A 22,351-nucleotide genomic window follows, 5' to 3' on the forward strand; every position below is an offset into this window, starting at 1 on the left:
ATAGGAGAAGAGGATGACGACAATAATGATGACAATGAAGGAGGATAATGCAGCAACGACAATGACGTTAATATTGAAGAAAGAAGCGCGCAAAAGAAGAAGCAGCAATGACAATAACGGCAGTAATGACGATGTTAAAATTGAAAAAAGGAAGCGCCCAAAAGAATAAGAAGAAAAAGACGACGATATAACAATAATGAAGAAGAAGGAATAAGAAGAGGAATTGAGCTAAAAATATGAGTTAAAGTAAATTGTTGGATTATTAGACTAAAGGAATTGAGTTGATGGCTAAAAGTAATGACAAAAAATAATAAATTCTGATGGGCATCTAGCATTTTTCATTCAATAATAATGTTATTTGTACACTAAAACTAACTACCAAAATCAACTACTAATATATTTATGTATAAATACATGTATTGTTTAATTCAATTTTAGTATATATTTATAATCTATTATATATTTTATATTGATAACTTATTTTAGTATGTAGCTAATTTTAGTGTATACCTAATATATTATTAGTAATTAGATACACACATAAAATTTGCTGGGTAAAATATACTTTTTGATCCTAAAATTTATTAAAAATTTCAAAAATATTCCTAAATTTTAATTTGTCTCAATTTTATATCAAAAATATTTTATTTACATCAATTTTACTCCTGGACGTTAAAACGGTCAAATCATTAACAAGTGGCATGGCAAAACAAGATATCTGATGTGGCAATTAGGTATATGAGTCATAAAAAATTAAAAAGTAAAAATTTCAATCTAGCTAAATCTTATAATTTATTTTTACTTAGTCTACTACTACTGCTACTTTTTTTTCATTTTCTGTGAAAACAAGAAAAAAACTATAACACATGATTTTTCAAAACTCTATATCATCACATAAAAGCAGTAAGCGATGACAAAAACTTACATACAATTCTAGTGAACTCCTTATGTTGAGATGGTCGAAGACATCAGAGAATCTCGACCAAAAATTTTGAAGTTGTGTATACTTTGATGTCAATTTCAGTGATTTTATTTTGATATGTCTTCATAGATTTTCTCAAATATTTGTAGTTTATGTTGCAAATTTGGAAGAAATGTACTTTCTTTGCTTGGGCAGATAGAGAAGCAACAATACAAAAGGCTGCGATTATAAGATTAAAGAAGAAGATTTTCACTATGAAAACTAAATTAACTTATACTAAATGCAATCTATTGTGGGTTGGTTTATGATGACTTTTATGTTTTATTTGTGGAAGAAGGATGGAATCCATTTGAGGTTGGAGTATTGATGCATATGGAACTACTGCAATTAGCAGAAGTAATAGTTGTATGGACACGTGTAACAAGTTTCAAAAGTGTACTCAATGCAAAATTTTTTTAATGAAATTGTCCCTGAATTTTGTTTTATGTTTCAAAAATATCTATAAAATAATTAAAATAATTTTGATTTAAAATTGACATTAATACTTTGTTACCGTCAATCATCTTAGATAATACAAATAAATATAATAAGACACAATTTCAATAGTGTACTAATAAAAAATGTATAAAATAATCCATTACATAAGTTATTATCAAAATAACATAAGTTATTATAAAAATATCACTAAATAATATAAGTTATAACCAAAATGATCCATAAATAACATAATTTATTATCAAAATAATTCAGTTGCAACATAGTAGTTGGTCTAAATAATTTAATATAAAACACCAACATTTTTTGTTCTTAAAAAACAAACACTAAATATAATTGGGGCGCAACTATGATCCAGTGAGAGCACTTTGAGTCTAATTTTCTTGTGATGAAGGTTGACTTTGTGCACTTGAAGTTGAGTTACTCCTAAGCATCTTAATTGGTTTTGGTGGCTGAAATTTTTTGTGTCCTTTATGTTGGATGTTAGGCCTTGTAGCAGCATTGCCCAATTTGATCCCCCTATGCGCTGACCAAACAGATCCAGCATTTTCAGCTGTGTTATTCTGGGCTGACGATGCTAATGGTGTTGCATTAGTTATTTTCTACCATGGACATCAACAAAAAAGTAACAATCACAATTAGTATGAGCTACACAACACAACATAGAATACTAAATATAGAAAAATTTTAATGTTAATTACTCACACGCTTGGTCTTCTAAGGGGGCAGCCTCCCTTATTGTGACCCAATTTTAAATAATGAGAGCATTTTTATTGTAAATCGAGTCTAGATTTGCTTGGACTTTGTGGTTTTTCACCCTTCCCTCTTACTCTTTTCTTTTTGGACCTCCCAATAGACACTCTGTGTGGTGGAAGTATCACATCTGGACAAGAAATTTTTTCCCACATAGTGTGTCCAATACAAGGGTTAATCATGGGGTATAACAAGCCACGTAAACAGCTTTTGTATAGTAGCTTGCAACATACTTTCTAATATCATCTTTAGCATAATTAATTGTACTGACTGCATGTGGACAAGACAAATCAGTCATCTAAAACTTTCTACAAGAACATTCTTTCTTCAGAAGATCTACAACAAACTTGTCCTTACCTCTTGTCATCTCAAACTTTAAAATTCCAGTAGCTACTAGAAACCACCACCTAGAAGCATCAATTTTTTTTTTGTAACTTAAGCTTAATTTTAGGAATAATGTCATCCTTATACTTCTCAATTAATTTTCTATTTTCAGTTTATCTCTTCATCAAATAAACTTTAATATCTTCTAGCATTGTGAATATTAGTTTTTTCCTAGACTCAACAATTACATAATTGAAGCTTTCACACATGTTATTGACAACAACATCACACTTAAGATAAAATTCAAACTTTGATTTAGTCTAATACTTCATACGAATTCCTATCAAGTGTCGATATGCACACTCACTGATTTTTCGAATATCCGTCAACTCCTTCTCTCATATTACTAGATATGCACATTTAGTAGCTTTCCACATCCTTTTCTTAAGGTTTAGGCATGAAAATTATTTTTGAAGTTGGTATAAAGATGTTTCACACAGAATTTATTATCAACACTTGAAAATAATTCATCAAAAGTTGGGGACTAGGCCCTGTATATACAGATAAATAGACAACAATATAAATTTAGAATCTTAAATTCACTACCGTACAAGGTGCAGAATTTAATTTCACAACAATATAAGGTGCCAAATTTAAATCTCATATTAACATAAAGTACAAAATTTAAAATTCGCTAAAGAATAAGGAGTAGAATTATTTTATACTAATATTAATATAAAGTACAGACAAAGGCAACTAGTTTTTAGATTACTTTTTTTTGTCAGACATAAATGTGTTTCGTAATAATTTATCCTCTCTTATGTCTTCAATCACGTTTGAAAAGAATCATTTTCATGAATCTTTTATCTCAGCTTCCACGTCTGTATATGCAATAGGCAGCATTTGATCATTCAGATCCCATCCTATGACAACTAATAGCCACCCTCTATACTTGGTATTAAAAAAATAGTCATCAAGCCCTATCATGAACCTACACTTTATGAAACTCTCCTTAAAAGCCTTTAAACAGATGTAAATCCTATAAAATTGTGGTCTTAAGTCCATTGATGTATTGGGATATTCAGTTTGGGCTGTTGGAAGTAATTGAACTTGCAGCTTCACAAATGAACCAGGTTTGGTCCTCGGTAACTCATGGCAATAGTAATGAAGTATTCTATATTGCTTGATGATCGAAATTTTGTGTGGTCTAGAATTTTACAATAAATTCTCGTTGTAAGTATAGTTTCTAAACCAACAATAATCCTTTCATACAAAAATTTGGTTGTCACAAGTAACAAACCCCAAAAATAATAACCGAAGTATTCAAACCTCGGGTCGTCTCTCAAAGGAATTGTAGGGAAGTGTATTTATTATTAGTTATGAGATTGTATCTTTTTGGGGTTTTTGAATAAGAAATAAGAAAAGTAAATTGCAAAGGAAACAAACTAATAACTATAAAAGCTTTTGGCAAGGAATGAGAATTGGAAGTCATATCTTTATTATCGTCCTCAATAGTGATGAGAATTGTTTATTGCTCCCACTTAGTTAACCCTCTAATTATGAAGGAAAGTCAAGTGGATGAATCAATTTGATTCCTCAAGTCCTAGTCAACTCCTAAGGAAATACTAGCTTTAGTGGAATCCAAAACAACTAGCAACTTTCAATTATCAATTAACAAAAGAGTTTGATAACTCAAGTGTCACCAATTACTCAACCAAAGCCAAGAGGAGATAAGTCTAATCTAGAATCCAACCAAGCATTTTGTCAAACACTTGGTAGGCACAAAATAAAAGTATAGAAAACTAACAAGAGAATATTAAATCTAAGCAACCAATAGCAAGGATTCAATAACAACAAATGAAGAAGCAAGCAATAAACATGAAATACCTCAAATTGCATTAATAAGGAAATTGAATCTAACATAGAGAATTCATAAACTAAATTGGAAAAATAGAGAAATCAATAAGAGGAATAGATGAACTGAAATACTAGAATAAATAAAAATAGAAGAGAAATTAAATTAAAGGAACATTGAACCTGGATTTGAGAAGAAATAAATCTAAAACTAAGATAAACCCTAAAACCTAGAGAGAGGAGAGAGCCCCTCTCTCTAGAAACTACATCTAAAACCTAAAATTATGTGAATGAGAAGTGTCTGTTTGATTCCTCCACTCTGCAGCCTCTAATCAATGTTTTCGGGCTTGAAACTGGGCCAAAATAGCCCAAAAATCGCTTCCAACGATTTCTGATACGTACAGCACGTGGCCCCGTCACGGGTACGCGTCGCCCACGCGTACGCATCGCTTGTCTGCCGCACCATCCATGCGTACGCGTCATGCACGCGTACGCGTCACCTAACAGCAAGGCAACTATGACAAATCGTATATCATTGCGAAGCTCCAGATGTTAGCTTTCCAACACAACTAGAACCGCCTCATTCGAACCTTTGTAGCTCAAGTTATGTCTGATTTAGTGCGAAGAGGTCAAGCTTGACAGCTTTGCAATTCCTTCAATTTCTTGTACTTCTTCCACTTTTGCATGCTTCCTTTCCATCCTCTAAGCCATTCCTGCCCTATAAACTCTGAAAACACTTAACAGACATATCACGGCATTGAATGGTAATAAGAGAGGATTAAACATAGCAAATTTAAGGCCAAAGAAGCATGTTTTCAATCATAGCACAAAATTAGGAAGGAAAATGTAAAACATGCGATTTCTATGAATAAATGTGAGAATGATGGATAAAATCTACTGAATTAAGCATAAGAAAAATCGTAAAATATCGGTTTATCACTGCTCTTTGAAAGTTTCATTAATGTCAACCAGTGCAATTTGTTTCACCTAGAATGTCTTTGCTCTTGAAATCTGCATATTCCACTTGTTAAGAGTCCTGCCTTGTATAGTGTCTAGCTTTAGTTTGGAATTCTCTTCCACCTTTCGCTTGAAAACCTTAGCTAGCCACTTTGACTTTATCACTTTTATGTCAAATACAGTGTTATAAGAGTGATGATCATTAACCATTCTTAGCTGCTAACTATCTTCATTTACCAATTTCACCGCATATGCAAATCATTCACATTCATCACCACACTTAGCTCTCACCCGGACATTGTCCACCACTGAAAATTTTATGTTTCTCCCAGTGTGCATAGCATATGATGTCACAATTTTTTTGAACTCCTCTCTTATCGCATAGAGAGTTCCAATCTCCCACTTATAATTGCTTATATTCTTCAATTCCTTGTAAACAGAAAATTTTCTCTTTTTGCTGTCTTCATGATCTTCACTTGATATCTTCTCTAATTCATCACTGTTCAACCCTTTGTCATCGCTTAAACCATACCTCATTCTCTTTTCAATAGCCTCCTTATTTTTTTTAGTTTCTCCATTGCAGTATTAATTTTTTTAGACTTCTTTATGTCCTGATGCATCTCCTCAATAGTTATATCAACATCAAATAGCTCATTATCTCCATAATAATCATCTTCATTATCACTAAAATGGAAATCAAAATTAACCTCATAATCCAGGTCATTACTGTCACCCTCTTTTTTACTATTCTTTTCATCATTGTTTTCCTCTCCCTCTTATCCATCAATAATATTCTAGATCCCTTTTTCAATATTTAAATGGACATCGAGCATTCCATAAATTTGGGCCTTCGTCTTTAGCTCCCCACTTTTGACTTCCACTGAAATATTTTGGTCTCATTACTTGGCCTGCAATCAGGTTCCACATATTCTTTCTCAACAATTTTGCTCCCACCACCAACATCTAAATAACCAATGTCATAACAGAAATCATCAGGGACCGAAGTGTTATGCACTACATACAAATCAACCACCTTTTTTTCAACTCCTATATTTACCATTTCTATTACTTCTCCATCACCCCTTAATATCTTCAACCCTTCTAACTTTAACTCAGCATCTTTATACCATAGTACCCCAATATTCTTAAAATGTACTCAAATTTTTTAATCACATCATAAGTCTCTATAATACTCTATTATTCTCTACAACATCAATCAATTATTGTCACCTTACCATCAATATATTCATTTTTATTCTTATCATTACAAAACATATTCCTATGATGAATTCTAACACTAAAATAATCTATTTCTGCCATTATAAAAAAACTTTTTAGAATAGAGTAACTAATCATTCAATAAAACAGAGTATGCAAGCATGACAGTTTCACAAAAACAGAGCATTATTAACTAAAACCCTCAATCCCTCACTGCAATAAAATTTTAAACTGCAACCAAGAGAAATAAAAAACTCGAAACCTTAATCATTCGAACATTGCATTTTCAAAATGAAAATGGTAGCCTACCTCATTAGAACTTCTTACTCAGAACAACGCTACCTCAATGTCTCACTGTGACTGCCTCATTGACGATTAGTGGATGTGGCTGCGTAGGTTTCAACGCACTTGTCTCCCTCGTCTTGAAAGCGTCTTTCTACTTATTTTTCTCGTTATCTGCTCCTTGCCAGTGACGAAGGTCTCTGCTCCCCTCGTTGAAGGTTGAATTGCGTCACGATTGCTTTGTCATTTTGCCCAGAATCGCCGCTCGGCGTCGACGGCGTCACCACCAACGTCCTTTTGCAATGTTGCCGCAGCAGATTGAAGAGAATGGCGCGACATTTTCCTCCCTTCAAGTATGTTCATTTGAATCTATTTTCTCTTTGATTTCTCTGTGTCCACTAAATCTATTAATAATTTAAACGTTGTTAACTAAAAAGATAGAATTGATACAAATAAAAAAATTTTAAGACAAAATTGAGATAAATTAAAATTTAAGAATATTTTTTAAATTTTTAATAAACTTAAGATAAAAAAATATACTTTACCCACATTTATATAAATTACATACATTAAATTTGAATTTATCTCATTTTACATACATACATTTACCTTTCTAATTTTCTCACAAAATCAAAGGACATACATGACAGCCAAAACAACCTCGTTGCCCACGAGGGCTTGAGCCATTGCTTCTTATTATGAAAACATCATGTCATTATATGAACACTCCTTATGAGAAAGAACATCACGTGCTTATTGAGCCAGCATTTTCCTCTCTTAATTTCTAGCTATGTCCAAGTCGTTCCCCCATTTTCCCTTTTTTCCGCGTTAATTTTTCTTCAAAGAAAAGAAGCTATCATCGTTCCCTTTAAAATAATACTTTGCTAGGTTCGTTGATTCTCGCTTCTCAACTCTTTTAGCTTATGGATTTCATTAATACATGCATAGAGAGATCCCAATTTCTCCGATTTTGATACATATATACAAATAGTTTACACGTCACTCAATAACCTTTTATTTATTTATTTTTATAGCTATTATTTTAAGCGTAAAACATGGCAAAGCGTTGGTGGGATGAAGAACCACCCCACAACACTCCAACAAGCAGCACCAACGGCGACCAAGACAACAACGATGGCGGCGATGACAATAACAACTCCAGCGCGGCGGAGCGAAGAGGAGGAAGAGGCCGCAGGCCACGAGGCCGGCCACCGGGGTCAAAGAACAAGCCAAAACAACCGCTAGTGATTAAGGAGGAGCTCCCAAACGCCCTTCAAAGTCATATTCTAGAGATCAGCGACGGAGCAGACGTGGCTGATTCCCTTTCCACTTTCGCAACCCGTCGTCACCGTGGCGTCGCCGTGCTAAGCGGAACCGGCACTGTCACTGACGTCAATCTCGGGCAGCCTGCGGCGCCCGGAGGCGTCGTTTCACTCCAAGGAACTTTCCAGATCCTTTCCCTTTCCGGTGCGATTCTTCCCCCGCCATCCCCGCCGAGCGCCACCGGACTAACGGTTTACCTCGCCGGAGTTCAAGGGGAGGTGGTTGGCGGTAGGGTGGTAGGACCGCTGGTGGCTTGTGGACCAGTGATGGTGGTTGCAGCAACGTTTGCTAATGCCACGTATGAAAGGCTACCGTTTGAGGAAGAAGAAGAAGAAGAAGATGATCAGGAAGAAGATGAAGTGATGCGGGTGCAGGTGGAGCCGCAGCAGGAGCAACAATCTGGTGTGAACGAGGGTTGTACTGGACCACCTGAACCACCATCACAACCACCACAGGTTTACAGTAATGATCGTTCCGGTTTGTTCTCCGATAACGGTGAAATGGTGACGCATGATGATGTATTTTGGTGATTGGAGGAAGCATGCAGGTTAACTTTATGTCTTTAACTAATAATTAATTGAAGTAAAAATTTATATACAATTATATAGGGAGAGTTAATATTTGAAAACTGTTATATAATTTAATAGATTTAGTTAAATTATTATTTAATATTTTTTAATTATTAATTTTATACAAAAGTAATTAATTATATTAGGTAGCAATTTGAACTTTTATATTTAATTTTTATTTTATTTAAAAATATTAAGAAATTAATAATTTTTTTATTTATTTTATTTAAATGATCAACATTAATTGTTTTTTTTATCTTTTTATTAAGGAAAAGTTTAGGGGCCAGCAGTTTTATTGAATTTTGGCCAGCATGTAACCAGCAGAGAAAGGTGAACCATTTGATGAAATCTCATACCAATCTCACACCATCAAATCATCATTGATGGCTAGTTGATGGCTAACAATCACAAAAATTATTGGCTCCCTAGCATTGCTCTTTTATTAAAATATAAATTTTTAATATTTTTTATTGTTTTAATAAATGATTATTAATTAGAAAAGTTAATTTAATTTCCTATAACGTTTTTCTCCTTTAAGCTTTTGTTGATTTTATATAAGTCTATCACTTTTGTATTGAAAGTGGAAAAATTTTTGTGCCGCAGATCTTAATTTGGTCGGATTAATCATGGAAGGTAGGTTTCGTACATCTTGACGCATGAATAAATGATGGATGAGTATATATTAAATGACTAATTTTATGGTGTCTATGCGTTAGTGTCTAAATTTTATCTAATTTATTTTTTGTAATAAGTTTTAATTTTTTAAAAATTATTTATTGTTATATTTTTAAATTAAATATTATTATTTTTATTTTTTTAATAAATAGACACTATTTTTTAGACATCATAGTATTTACTTAATTAAATAAATCTCTAAAAAAAATTTGTGTCGACATTTTTGTTGTTAAAAAATTTTTTATATATAAAAATTTAATATTTAGGGAGCACTGTGAGGGTGGAATATGGTTAAGGCCTTAAGGGTGGCATTGAGCATAATAGGGTAGGGTTTGAAGTCAATCCTAACCCTACTTGTGAATGGAGATTTTTATATAAATTCAACTCTATTTTACTCGCGGGTTAAGAATATCTTAATCCTAATCCTATCCGTTTTCAATCCGCGGATATCTGACCATACCTGCGGATTACAAAAAAGATGCAAAATTATTATATAATTTCATGATAATTTAAAATAAAATTAATTTTTATATAAAAAAATATTAAATTATCAATTAATGATTTTCTTTTAGTGGCTAAGGATCTTTTATATTTAGTGAGAGGTTTTTAGTTCAATATCGACTTAAAACATATTTTTATATAAATATATAACATATCCATATATAGGGTGCGGGTTGGTCGGATAAAGTTGAGACTCAACCCGCATCTTATCCAACCCGCACAAAAACTCAACCCGCACCTTATCCTATTTACTGCGGAAGATTGACAAACTTATCCGATCGGATAAAATCGGATTGAATACTTGCAGGTAGGATACATGTTGTCACTCTTAAATATGATATGTGTAATTGTCATTGCTTTGTAGCGTATACAACTCTACCTTTGTTCCTTTTTTCTAACATTATATGCATTTTTTTATATATTTGAACACTTTTCTATTATTAAAATTGATCAATAAAAATTAAGAGAAGATATAAAAGAAACATATATATATATATATATATATATATATATATATATATATATATATATTATTAAACCCTATAAAAAGAGTATTATTCGAACTATAATAACTCAATAATTACATGAGAATCGGACAAATCGATTGATTCAATAGAATCCATCTATCTAGTTTGGTTGATACTTTAAATCTTCATGTTAAAAATTGGTACAATAACTGCCTGAATCGACAAAAAACCAGCGTACTATACTCCTATTCTTGATTGCTTCAAATTAAATATTGACAGGCACATGGAGAGACAAGGAAAAAGAGTACTAAGCAAATTAACAAATCGTTGATCAATCATCATTATTATTAATACAATCATATTAAATGTATATTAAAATTAAGGATTAAATTTTAAAATAATTTTTAAATTTATATTTTAACATCAAAATAATTTTTAAAATTAATAATTATTTAAATTTATTTTTAAAATTGTCCTTCATAACTTATAGTAATTTCTAAAACAATTTTCATTCATCTTTACTATTGAAAACGACTGAAATAACGTCATTTTATATTTATTAAAAAAAAAAAGAAAATCCAAGTCTCCCCTTTTTTTAACCCGAGTCTCTTCTCCTTTCTTTTTTCTTTCTCTCGGTTGCTGTTTGTTGTTGGCCTCCGTCACGGTATCGTGCCACACCGCATGCTGTCGCTTCTCCAATTTATTCTTGTTACTGTTACTGTCTGCACTGTGCTTATACTTGTACTCTAGAGAACCTTGCTACTCACATCGTTTAAGCTTGTTATCGTCTTTTTTCATGAGACAAACCACGCCGTTGCTTGTAAATTTACATGCAGTCATATATGTCACACTCTTTATTATTAGTAATCAAGATTTCAATCATTCAATAAGCTTATCGCATTTCTCATTGTGTGCCACCAGGTAGAAAGAATCTAGATTCATGCTGATGAAGGTGGAACAACCCAAATTCGTGGAGGCATTTATTGCTTCATTTTTTCTCTCATTCTCTCTCTTTTTTTTCTTGTTAATTATTGCATTTTAATTTAGTGAGAATGAAATCCATCCCGATCTTGGTTCATCATTTTGGGAGATAATTTAGATAATTGCATCAACAAAGTTTTTTACTGCTAAAATAGATGTTGCTTGTTTTATTGTTGCTCTACTTATTATTCTTTTGTAGTAAAAAATTGTATGTTAATGTAATTCATTTTATTATTATTCTTAATATGCTATGACAAATTAAATTGAATCTTTTCTTGTTCTGTTTATGGTATGTGTTTGGAAAAAGGCCTTAAGTTAAGAAAGCAAGAGAAAAAGAAAAAGAGAAATTATCTGAGATTAGAAAAGGAGAAGAAAAAGAAAAAAGAGAATTGGGGATAGGTTGAGAAAGAAAAGTGTGGAAGAAAAAGAAAAAAGAGAATTAGGGAAGGGTTGAGGAAGGAGAGCATACTTTTTTTTAATAAATATAAAACGATGTCATTTCAGTTATTTCCAATTGCAAGAATGAACAAAAATTATTTTAGGAATTATTATGAGTCTTAGAAAATAATTTCGAAGATAAATTTAAATAATTATTAATTTTAAAGATCATTTTGTTATCGAATATAAATTTAAAAATTGTTTTAAAATTTAATTCTAAAATTAATTATCAAAATTACCTATTAATATATATTCATACATACATATTATATATATATATATAATTTTAATAACTAATTTTAACGTGCCATAACATTTTTATTATTCATTGAGTAGGTTTGTATAATAGAGAAAGGGGAAGACATACGGATGAGAAAAGAAAAAAAATCGAAGGAAAAAAAGTTTAAATACTATTCAGAGTGTATTTGGATGAGATACTTACAAGAGAAAAAGAATAATTTTTGAGAATATTTAAATATTTTTATCGATAAAATAATATTTTTTATATATTTTTTTTTAAAAAAATTTAATTAAAAATTTTTGGTATTGAAGTGGAAAGTTTTAATATTCAAAACAAATAGAATTTCAATTTTTTTTCTACTTATTTCAAAATGTATTTATATACATTAATTAATATTTAAAACTACTAAATGACAAAATAATCTATTTTAAAAATATGTCACTGAAAGACAAACTATTTAAAAGTACAACTAATAATTACTTCAATTAAACGAAAAATTTAAAACCGAAGGGAATTTAATTATAATATTTAAATTCTCTTGTATTTGAAATAGTATTTTTTAATCCATTCTTTTATAATTAACATATAATTTATTTTTTATGATATGTTAACTAATGATTGTTTGATTTTTTGATTTGGTTATATTAACTGCACTGCTCATTTGGACTATCAAAATTTAACCAAAGTTAATATTTTAACTATATAATATTTGAAAAATATATTAATCCAACTCATCAGATTTTTCACACACAAAAAAAAATCTTTTTTATACCATTTAAAAAATATATATATTGTGATGAGTCAGGGCCATAATATTAACATACAAATACAATGGATGCAGAAGACTTTCATCACTTGTACAAACATCAATAGTCATCGCGTTTTGTGATTAAGTGAAAGTACAGGGAACAATGTTTTTTTTTTAACAATGTAAATAATAGATTAAAAAATAAAAGTTAATTTTAATTTAAAAAAATTAAATTTTAAATTAATTAAATTTAATCATAATTTTAATTTTTTTTATTTTTGTCGCAATCACTTTCTCGCAAGCTTATGCCATCGGCGTCGCTGTTGTATCGCGATCCTGGTATCTCCTGCAACTGTTGTCTCATTACATGTTTTTTATCAACTAAGTCAAATGTTTATTTTATTATATATGTAGATGGTACTTTTTATTCTAAAGTGGATGCTTATTTGGGTATACCATTAGTATTTTACTTGATTTGTTTGATTGTGCATGCATGCACATGCACCACAGGATGGTCATTTTACTATATAATTGGATGGTTCTTTTCACTAAGATGTAGATGTTTATTTGGGTCATACCATTTGAGTAAACTAAGACAAGGATGAAGTAAAGATGCGTCGCGTCATCGCGGTGCGGCTGTATGACAAACGTCCTTCTTCCTCAGCAGGAATGCGCATAGCAGGGGAGCAGTAGGGTGGTGCAGCTGTTCACGACATAGTGGGATGATGGGCGGCGTTCTCACTCATTGAGAATGCGTTGCTGTTGGAACAGAGGCATGGTGCCGCTGTAGGGAACAGGGGCGGAGGTAGCGACGGCACTTCGCGGGCATTAAGGGAGATAGAGATGTGACGATGCGACATAGAGGAGAGGCAATGGTGCGACATGGAGGAGAGGCAGCGGTGCAGCATGGAGCAGCGACAGAACAGCGTCTTCGTTCTGAGTGAGGTGGCGACGACGGCGCGCCACAGCTTCTTGACCGAGATAGTGGACAGCATTTCAGAGGAGGTGGCGTTGATAGGGTTTAAGGTTTGGTGTGGGTGAAAATAGGTTATGAAGAAGGTGAAAGGTGAAAATGAAATTAGATTGGGGTGTTTTTTCATAGTTATTGGGCCTGGGAGTACAGCCCGTTTTTCATGTTGCTCACACCCCCCGTTGTCTATCTAGCGGAGAACAACGTTTTTTCTGAACAATGTAAACAATAGGTTAAAAAAAGTTAATTTTAATTTCAAAAATCAAATTTTGAATTAATTAGCCTTAATAATAATTTTGAATCTTTTTTATCTTTTCTGCAACCAATCTCTCGCAATCCTGTGCCACCGCAGCTATATCGCGACCCTAGTGTCTCCACTGCTGCCGTCTCATTACTTGTTTCTTATCAACTAAGTCGGATGCTCATTTTACTATGTATGCAGATTGTTCTTTTCATTCTAAAGTTGAAGTTTAATTGGGTTTACCATTAGTATTTTATTTGATTTGTTTGAATTCTGCATGCACATACTTCGCAGGATGTTCATTTTACTATGTATGCGGATAGTTCTTTCCACTAAGATGTGGATGTTTATTTGGGTCATACCATTTTGGTGAATTAAGACGAGGACAAGGTAGAGACGCATCGCATCATTGCGGTGAGATTGTAGGATGGGCGGCCTTCTTCCTCTGCAAGAATGCGTGTCGCAGGAGAGCAGTAGGACGGTGCAGCTGTACGTAGCACAGTGGGGGCGATGGACGGCCTTCTCACTCGTCAAGAACGCGCATCTGTTGGGAACAAAGGTATGGTGCCACTGTGGGGAGCAGGGAGTAGAGGTAGCGACGGTAATTCACGGGCTTCAGGAGAGATGGAGATGCGACGGTGCAACGTGGAGAAAAGGTGACGATGCAGCATGGAGGAGAGGTAGTGGTGCAGCGTGGAGGAGAGGCAGCACTATGACGTGGAGTAGCGACAGAACATCGTCTTCATTTTGGGTGAGGTGGCGACAGTGGCACACCGCATCTTGACCGACGACGGTGGACGGCGTTTCAGAGGAGGCGGCGGAAGGAGGCTGCGGTGAAAATATGGTTTAGGGTTTGGTGTGGGTGAAAATAGGTAATGTTGAAGGTAAAAGATAAAAGTAAAAATAGGTTAGGATGTTTTTTATTCGTTTAATTTATTATTGTTGATATTAATATCAATTTGCCACCGATTATGTTTAATTAAAAATATATTATAATGATTAACAATTATAATGGTTGATAATTAATATAGTTAGAATGATTAAAAATATTAATAATTGATAATTGGTCTAATTATATATTAAATGTTGATTTTTTATATATAATTATAAAATATAATTTTCTAAAATAAATTAAGAAGAGAGAAGTATGCATACTGGCACCATAACACATTTCATCGGCATTTTTGACGTCAGAATACTACCAACTGTAGAATAATATAAAGATAAAGATGATTTGTGATTAATTATTGATAATGATATATAAAAAATATAGAGTGTGTGTGATAAAATAAGCGAGATAGAGAAAAAGAGAGGAAGAATGTGAGAACTCTTTAATTTTTGATAAAGTTTAAGCTGATTTTGGGGTTCAACAAGGATCGAACTCTTGACCTTTCGGATTTAGAGCTCTAATACTATATCATGATACCACTCATCCCAAAAACTTACGCTAAAGAAAAAAGGTAACACTAATGGTTATATCTCTAATACTCTCTAAACCTCCATTGTACACATTGTACAAATATTCCATTGGCTTCCTATACTTTTCCTTAATTTTTTGGTGTTTGTTATGTTACGGTGACTAATTTATATGAGAGGTGTTAGGAGTAAGTAAGTTTTGTGATTTGTAACTATTAATTAATTATCATTAATATTTTTAATTGTGTGAAATTATATCTAATAGTGTGAGATTACTCACTCTTTTTTATCAGTTAAATATTGTTCAAATTTTAATAAAAGTGTTAACCTACTAGACTTTTTCAATTTATATATATAAAGAAACAAACGAATAAATTTTTTTAACATAGATTATATTTTCTTAGTCATCATTTATATTTTTGTTATTTTTAAAATATTACATTGATATATAAATTAAAATATCCTTATAAATAATAATATATATATATATATCTTTATGATTAATTTGTTAAAATATTCAATAATATTTTTTATTCTTTTGATCAAAATAACTTTTATAACAAAAAAAAAAAATAAAACCAAATCTTAACTTAATAATCTCAAAAAAAAAAAAAATCAAAATCAATTTTTTAGAGAATAAATTAGGAATTTGTTTATCTTCTCTCTCAATTTGCTACTTCTACAATTGAAGAGAGCATGAAATTTCTCCATCTCTTGAAAGCTAAGTTTCAAATCCCTCACTTCCATTGAATCCGATTCACCCCTCACCTTGAAAACACACTTTTGTATAGAGCCGATGTTGCTTTGGCATGAAATTTTTTTTCTTTTGCACCAAAGGCAATGGATAGAATAGTATAAATCATCACTTCACAAAGAAAAGAAAAAAGAAACTTGCTCTGTTATTTCATCATGGCAATTCCACGACAAAGCATGTATGATTATATCAATGAACAACACCACAAATATTAGATAAATTCAAAGAAAATAAAATTGAACAAATTGAATTAAATTTAATTGACAATATCAAGTTACCGTATTTCTATGAATTAACTAACGAGATCTGAATATTATGTATGTACATCAACAAATGAAATTAACCATCCTACAAAAATTCCAAATTTCAATGAATTAAATTCAATGGAACTGATGAATTTCAGTCTTAGATAGTGTCAAGAGATGAAAATTTCCTAGAAAATCATGATCTCTTCAATTTTGTTTATATTGGAATCATGATCTGATGTGTTACTTGTTTTCTAAAAATTTTATTTTGATTTTCTTTTTTTTTTGAGATTTTTAGGTTAAGATTTTATTATAATTTTTTTTATTTTAAAAATATATTTGGTCACAATAATAAAAAAAAGCGTCATTGAATCTTTTAACAAAATTATTCATAAGGGTATATATGTCTGTTTGTAATTATTTATAAAAGTATTTTGGTATATATTGATATAATATTTAAAATAAAAAAATAAATGATGACTAAGTAAATATAATCTATGTGACAAATTTTTACTTGTTTATTTTTTTATCATTTCAGTACGTATAAATTAATCATCGTACAAATTAAAAGTAAACACTTAATTCTTTTGTTGCGGATTATATATTAATGAATAATTATCTAAATTAATCTCTAAATAAAATTGTAATATTAGATATTTTAGTCTTTTAAGTTTTAAAATATATAAAATAGTCTCTAATATTTATTTTTGTTAGAAAATATACTCTTTCTCTAATTTAATATGTTTAATCAAAATTGTTTTAAATTCTTCAAAATTATTTCGTACTTTATTTTTTAGATTAATTTAAAAGAAGCGTGTATTATTTGTTGGAAATTGTTTTTTATATTTTAAAATTAAAAAATCAAAGTGTTTAATATTCAAAATTTTAAAAATTAATTTAAATAATTACTCTATATTTATTAAGTGCAAAGAATTGGTTATGAGATACTCTTTTTATCTAATATAAGATTTATTAAATTCTTGATTTCTTAGTTAAGAGATCTAGTGATGAAGTAATAGACTATATTTATGTGGTGAAATTAAGAGTTATAAAAATATTATTCACATACTAAAATTAATTATATATTTATATATAAATAGACGTATAATTTAATTAATTTTTAATATATATTTTATTTTGATCATTAATTTTAATATATAATTACGTAATAGACAAAATTCAAAGGTTTTGATAGGCCTAGCAAAATGTTTGTGGGGTAAGAATAATTGTGTCCGACTGTCCGCTTTATCTATTTTCCTTTCTCATTGGGTCAAGGGTGGTAGGCGCCACGATTGTCGTTTATTATTTCCTTAATCCAATTAGGATCCACTTATCAATTGCTAATCAATTCAGTGATTCCTACTTCCTAGAATAAAGAAAAAAAAGGGTTTAGAATTCGTTTGAAAAGCTTTAAAAATAATTATTTTAAAATTTTTGATTTATAAAAAGTAATAGTATTAATATTTGGTATAATTTTAAAATTATATTAATATTTAGTATAATTTTAAAATCAAATTATAGTTTTTTAAAAAGTTATTTAGGAGTTTATAGAAAAGTTAAAAAAATAAGGATTAAGTACGATTTTGGTCCTTAACGTAGAGGTAAAAAATTTATTTCGTTTTTGATCTTTTTTTGCTACAAAATAGTCCATAAGATTTCAATTTGTTTAAAAATCGTCTTTCGAACGAAAATGCACTTCTCTCATCTTTCCCAAAATGCAGAAATAGAAACAGAGTGCAAAAACAACATGCAAAAACAGTAAAACAACAACAATTAGAAGAACAACACTAACAACAACAATAGATAATGAAATCAAAGTAACAATAAAAGCAAAATTAGAAAGAGAGGAGAGGAGGGGTTGCAGTGGTGGTGAGAGAGGAGAGGCTGCGGCGGTGAATTGCAAATCATGAGGAGAGGAGAGATGCGGTAGTGGTGGCGGATCGTGTGGAAAGGACTGCGGCAGTGGTGGCGACGCCGCGAATTGCAACGAGAACGGCAAGGAAGCAGCGGCGAAAAAGCAGCAGTGGCAGCGACGTGGAAATTTTCCACTCTACATCACAATTCACAGGCGGCGGCGCGACGGCCACCTTTCCCACATCCCCTCCTGCGACATTCTTTCTCCCCCCATTCTCTTTCTTCCCTTTTTGTTTCCTTTCTTTCTTTTCTTTTTTAATTTTCTTTTATATTTTTTTAATTAGGGGTAGAATGGTAATAAAAATAAAAAATTTGATGAAAATAACGATTTAAAAACAAACTGAAATTTTTAGAACCATTTTGTAGTGAAAAAAAGATAAAAACAAAATAAATTTTTGACATCTATATTAGAGACTAAAATCGTATTTAATCCAAAAAATAATTTTTTTTATAATACTATTATTTTTTATTACATTTTTATAAAATAAATATTTTTAAAATTAAAAGTTTAAATATAAAATAATTTATTTATAAATTATTTTTAATATAATTATTTATTGTTTAAATTATTTATTTTAAAAAATTAATTAAATTATTTATTCAACCTGAACTTTAGTCTATAAGACGGTAAGACCATTAGGAAATCCCTATTTTTCTTTCTTTAAGGATAATGATAGGATGATAGGATGGAATGAGGGGACGGATGACTTGTGAGCTCGTCCTTAGTCTTATGTTTTTGTTTGGATGAAAAGATATATATATATATATATATATATATATATATATATATATATATATATATATCTTTTTATGTATTTAAATGAAGAGAAAAAAATATGAAAAAAACAAAAATATGTATAATAACGTATATAACTTTATTGCATGATAAATATAAATGTTTATATTTTAATTTAATTTCAAAATATATAAATTAACTTCATAATAAATACTAGCCACTTTTTAATTATTATTATTACTTTCCTGAATTTAATATTTATTTCAACAACTTATTTATTTATTTTATTATTACTATAGTAATTATTTATATTTGGGTCTAAAAATTCAGCTAAATCCAAAAAAAAAATAGAAGATCACATAAGAATATCAGGCTATCTTCTATATCTACTCGACTTCATAGAAGTTGAGTACGATAACTATATGTACAATTATATTTATTTAAATAAGTAATTAATTTTTAAGATATTTTTCATTTATCTAGAAAGAAAATCTCAACAATTTTTTTAGAAAAAGGGAATAAATATCCACTATCAAAGGTGAAATTACTTTAAAAAGTGGTTATATATTCTATTATAAATATACTGAGACACTTACTAACATAAGTATCGGAGACTTTTGCAGGTACCACCCTTACCTCTTCGATCACGAAAAATTCGGACGGCGACACCTCAACTCCAATACAAATCGGACGCTGTCATAGAAGAAGTCTGGACCTCACGTTTAAACCTAAACACAACTTAATTTTAAGTAACTCTCGAAACAAAAGTCATTAAATAATTATTTTAAAAATATATATTAAAAAATATAAATAGTATTTCAATTACTTTTAATTTTACAATATCATTTATTTTAACAAGAGAGCTGACAAAACTTTTAGGTTGGCTTTATATACTTTTTTTTTTATTTTTTTTTTTGTAATTTTGTATAATCAAACAATATAATCTTTTTCTCATCATTTTTATCTTCTTTAACTTTATTTTCTCTCTTTTTCTATTGAATCAACTACACACTTGTGCAATTGTGTTGGGTGAATTCGATAATGTTTATGGAAGAGGTCCTTTTTTTTAATGATGCATGAGTAATATTTTTTAATTATATTTTAATAATATTTAAAAAAATATTTTTGTTTAAATTATTGATACCTTTTTTAAATAATAAAATATAAAATTTTAGAGTAATACTATAAATTTAAGTTATTTTATGAAATAAGTTTAACCAAGTTAAACAAATAAAATTTAGAATAATGATAGTCATAATTAATTTTTGTTATATTAGATTAACTTAATTAAATTTGGTTAACAAAAAAAATTGGATGTATAATATTATTCTAAAAATTTTATGAAACTAAACACAAACATTTCTTATAAGAAATATAAAAAAAATATTTAGACATAAATACAAAAACTCTGAAGGAAAACATAAATTTTTAGATAAAAATACAAAAATTTTATTTTTGTTTTTTATTTCTTTTATTTTTCTATTTTTTTTCAAAAAAGAAAAAAAAAGAAGAAAGGAAAAAAAAAACAACAACAAAGAAAAAGAAAAATTGAAAGAGCAACATAAAAAATTTTGGTCATCATTAAGCACTACTCTTTTCAACCCCTCACGCGTACGCTTCGCTAATGTGAATCCGTGACCATCAAATTTTTCACGTCCAGTACAAAAACTAGAGAGTTGCGTATGTAGTATGCTGAAATTGTGCTTTTGGCACAGAATTTTGACCCATGCATACGCATCACTTATCTCTTTCTTTAATCATGTGCACGCCTCGCCGATGCGCACGCGTCGCACGCCACTTCTGCCATTCACGCGTATGCATGACCTGATGCGTATGTGTGACCCTGCCTTGTTTCACCACTTTTTTTTCTTCTCTTCTTTCCTTTTCCCTTCCCTTCTTCCACAAATCATCCATAAGCACCATTTACCACCATCAACCATTAGTTAGTTTAGTTGGTTAGCTATTTAGTTAGTTTCATTTTTGTTTAATTTTTTATTTTAAGTGATAAGTGTTGGATGATTGATTTGTTTTTGCTGTTCTTATGTGATTAATGTCCATTAATGGATCTTTTTATTGAAGCTATTATTGTTACTTGATTTTGAACTCTTCATGCTTAATTTTGTACATATCAAGTACTTTTGACATTGCCTTCAAGCACTTTAAATCTTTTGAATTACATGTTTGGCCACCATGTGATTTGATTTCGTTATCCATTATTAGGCAATTGTACATAGTCAATGCATTTTTTGTTAGGTGATACTTGTTGTTGATTGATCTTTACTTACATCACCTAGTTCATGCATTGAGATCTTGGAATTGTAAATTTGGATCGTACGTTTACCTAGTGACATATTTTTTAGCCTTCTAAACTTTGTGGACCATGCGTGCTATGTAATTGATTTTTTACTTCTATCTTCTTTTTCCTAAGTTCCATAGCACCCATGTGTTCCACCTCTATGTCACTTAGGTGTTATAAACAAACTTCAATATGTGTCATTGTTTGATGCATGAGCTTTACATTTCAATTGGTTCACTAAGTTTACTTGCACATCAATCAATGTCCATTCATTATCCAATTTCACAATTGCTTGATTTTTGTTTGAATGCTTTTATACTTCTTCATTGCTTGTTTGGTTGTCCTAATCTACAAGTTTCCTTTGAAGTATTTCAAGCACACTAGAATGAGTGAAATGTATGCTTTCTTTTGTGTAGTTGTGACATAGCTCTCTATGCTAGTGTGTGTGTTCTAAACTCAACTTAGAACTCACACACTACTCTTTCTTAATGTCACACTAATCTACTCACTCCATTCTAGTGGTTCTTACCTCATTCTAACAATATATGCTTTCTTACTTTTGCATTTACTTGTTTTCTTATCTGGTTTTCTCTTTTTCATGGAGGGTGCACCATAAGCAAAAATGGAACCGAAATAAAGAACATGCAGCAACCGGTTGACCCACCAGCTGAAGGTGGCAATCTGGAAAGTCGCCGTACCCCCATGCTCATCTTTAAATGCATCGAGGATGGTGCAAACTTTTAAGTGTGGGGAGGTCATCCAACCACTCGGCATTTTTGGGTGACAAATTTCTAATCCCAACACTTTCGCATTTCATTTTTTTAGGCCTTCTAGAATTTTTAGTTGTATTTTCTTAGTTTGCACATATATAATAAATTTAGTCAAAATAATGAAAATTTTCAAGGAATTTTATCTATAGGGCACCCCAATTGATTTGAAAATTTTTTTAATAACTTGCTTGAATTATACATTGTAGAGCATGTTTTGAGCTAAGAACACATAAGCATGTGAGTTTTGAGCCTAATTGTGTG

The 22,351-nt window shown here is 30.5% G+C and overlaps 1 protein-coding gene across 3 annotated transcripts; it reads left to right on the top strand.

The window, feature by feature from the left end:
- Positions 1-7,505: 7,505 nt before the first annotated feature.
- Positions 7,506-10,294, top strand: LOC112702480 (AT-hook motif nuclear-localized protein 20). 3 transcript variants are annotated; one of them, XM_072199128.1, is made up of 3 exons: positions 7,507-7,693; positions 7,840-8,675; positions 8,967-9,283. In XM_072199128.1, the coding sequence occupies exon 2, from the start codon at positions 7,861-7,863 to the stop codon at positions 8,656-8,658; it is 798 nt and encodes a 265-aa protein (XP_072055229.1). In that variant the 5' UTR covers positions 7,507-7,693; positions 7,840-7,860; the 3' UTR covers positions 8,659-8,675; positions 8,967-9,283. The 3 variants fall into 3 exon arrangements, with proteins under 3 accessions (XP_072055230.1, XP_072055229.1, XP_025609313.1); XM_025753528.3 differs by lacking the exon at positions 8,967-9,283 and adding an exon at positions 9,301-10,294 and having other exon boundaries at positions 7,508-7,693; XM_072199129.1 differs by lacking the exon at positions 8,967-9,283 and adding an exon at positions 9,301-10,294 and having other exon boundaries at positions 7,506-8,675.
- Positions 10,295-22,351: the final 12,057 nt, after the last annotated feature.

Source organism: Arachis hypogaea, chromosome 7, assembly GCF_003086295.3.
Source record: "Arachis hypogaea cultivar Tifrunner chromosome 7, arahy.Tifrunner.gnm2.J5K5, whole genome shotgun sequence".
In the NCBI taxonomy this organism is placed as follows: Eukaryota; Viridiplantae; Streptophyta; class Magnoliopsida; order Fabales; family Fabaceae; genus Arachis; species Arachis hypogaea.

Excerpts from the sequence above, each read along its gene's own strand:
- LOC112702480 (XM_072199129.1), top strand. The coding sequence starts at position 7,861 with ATGGCAAAGCGTTGGTGGGATGAAGAACCACCCCACAACACTCCAACA.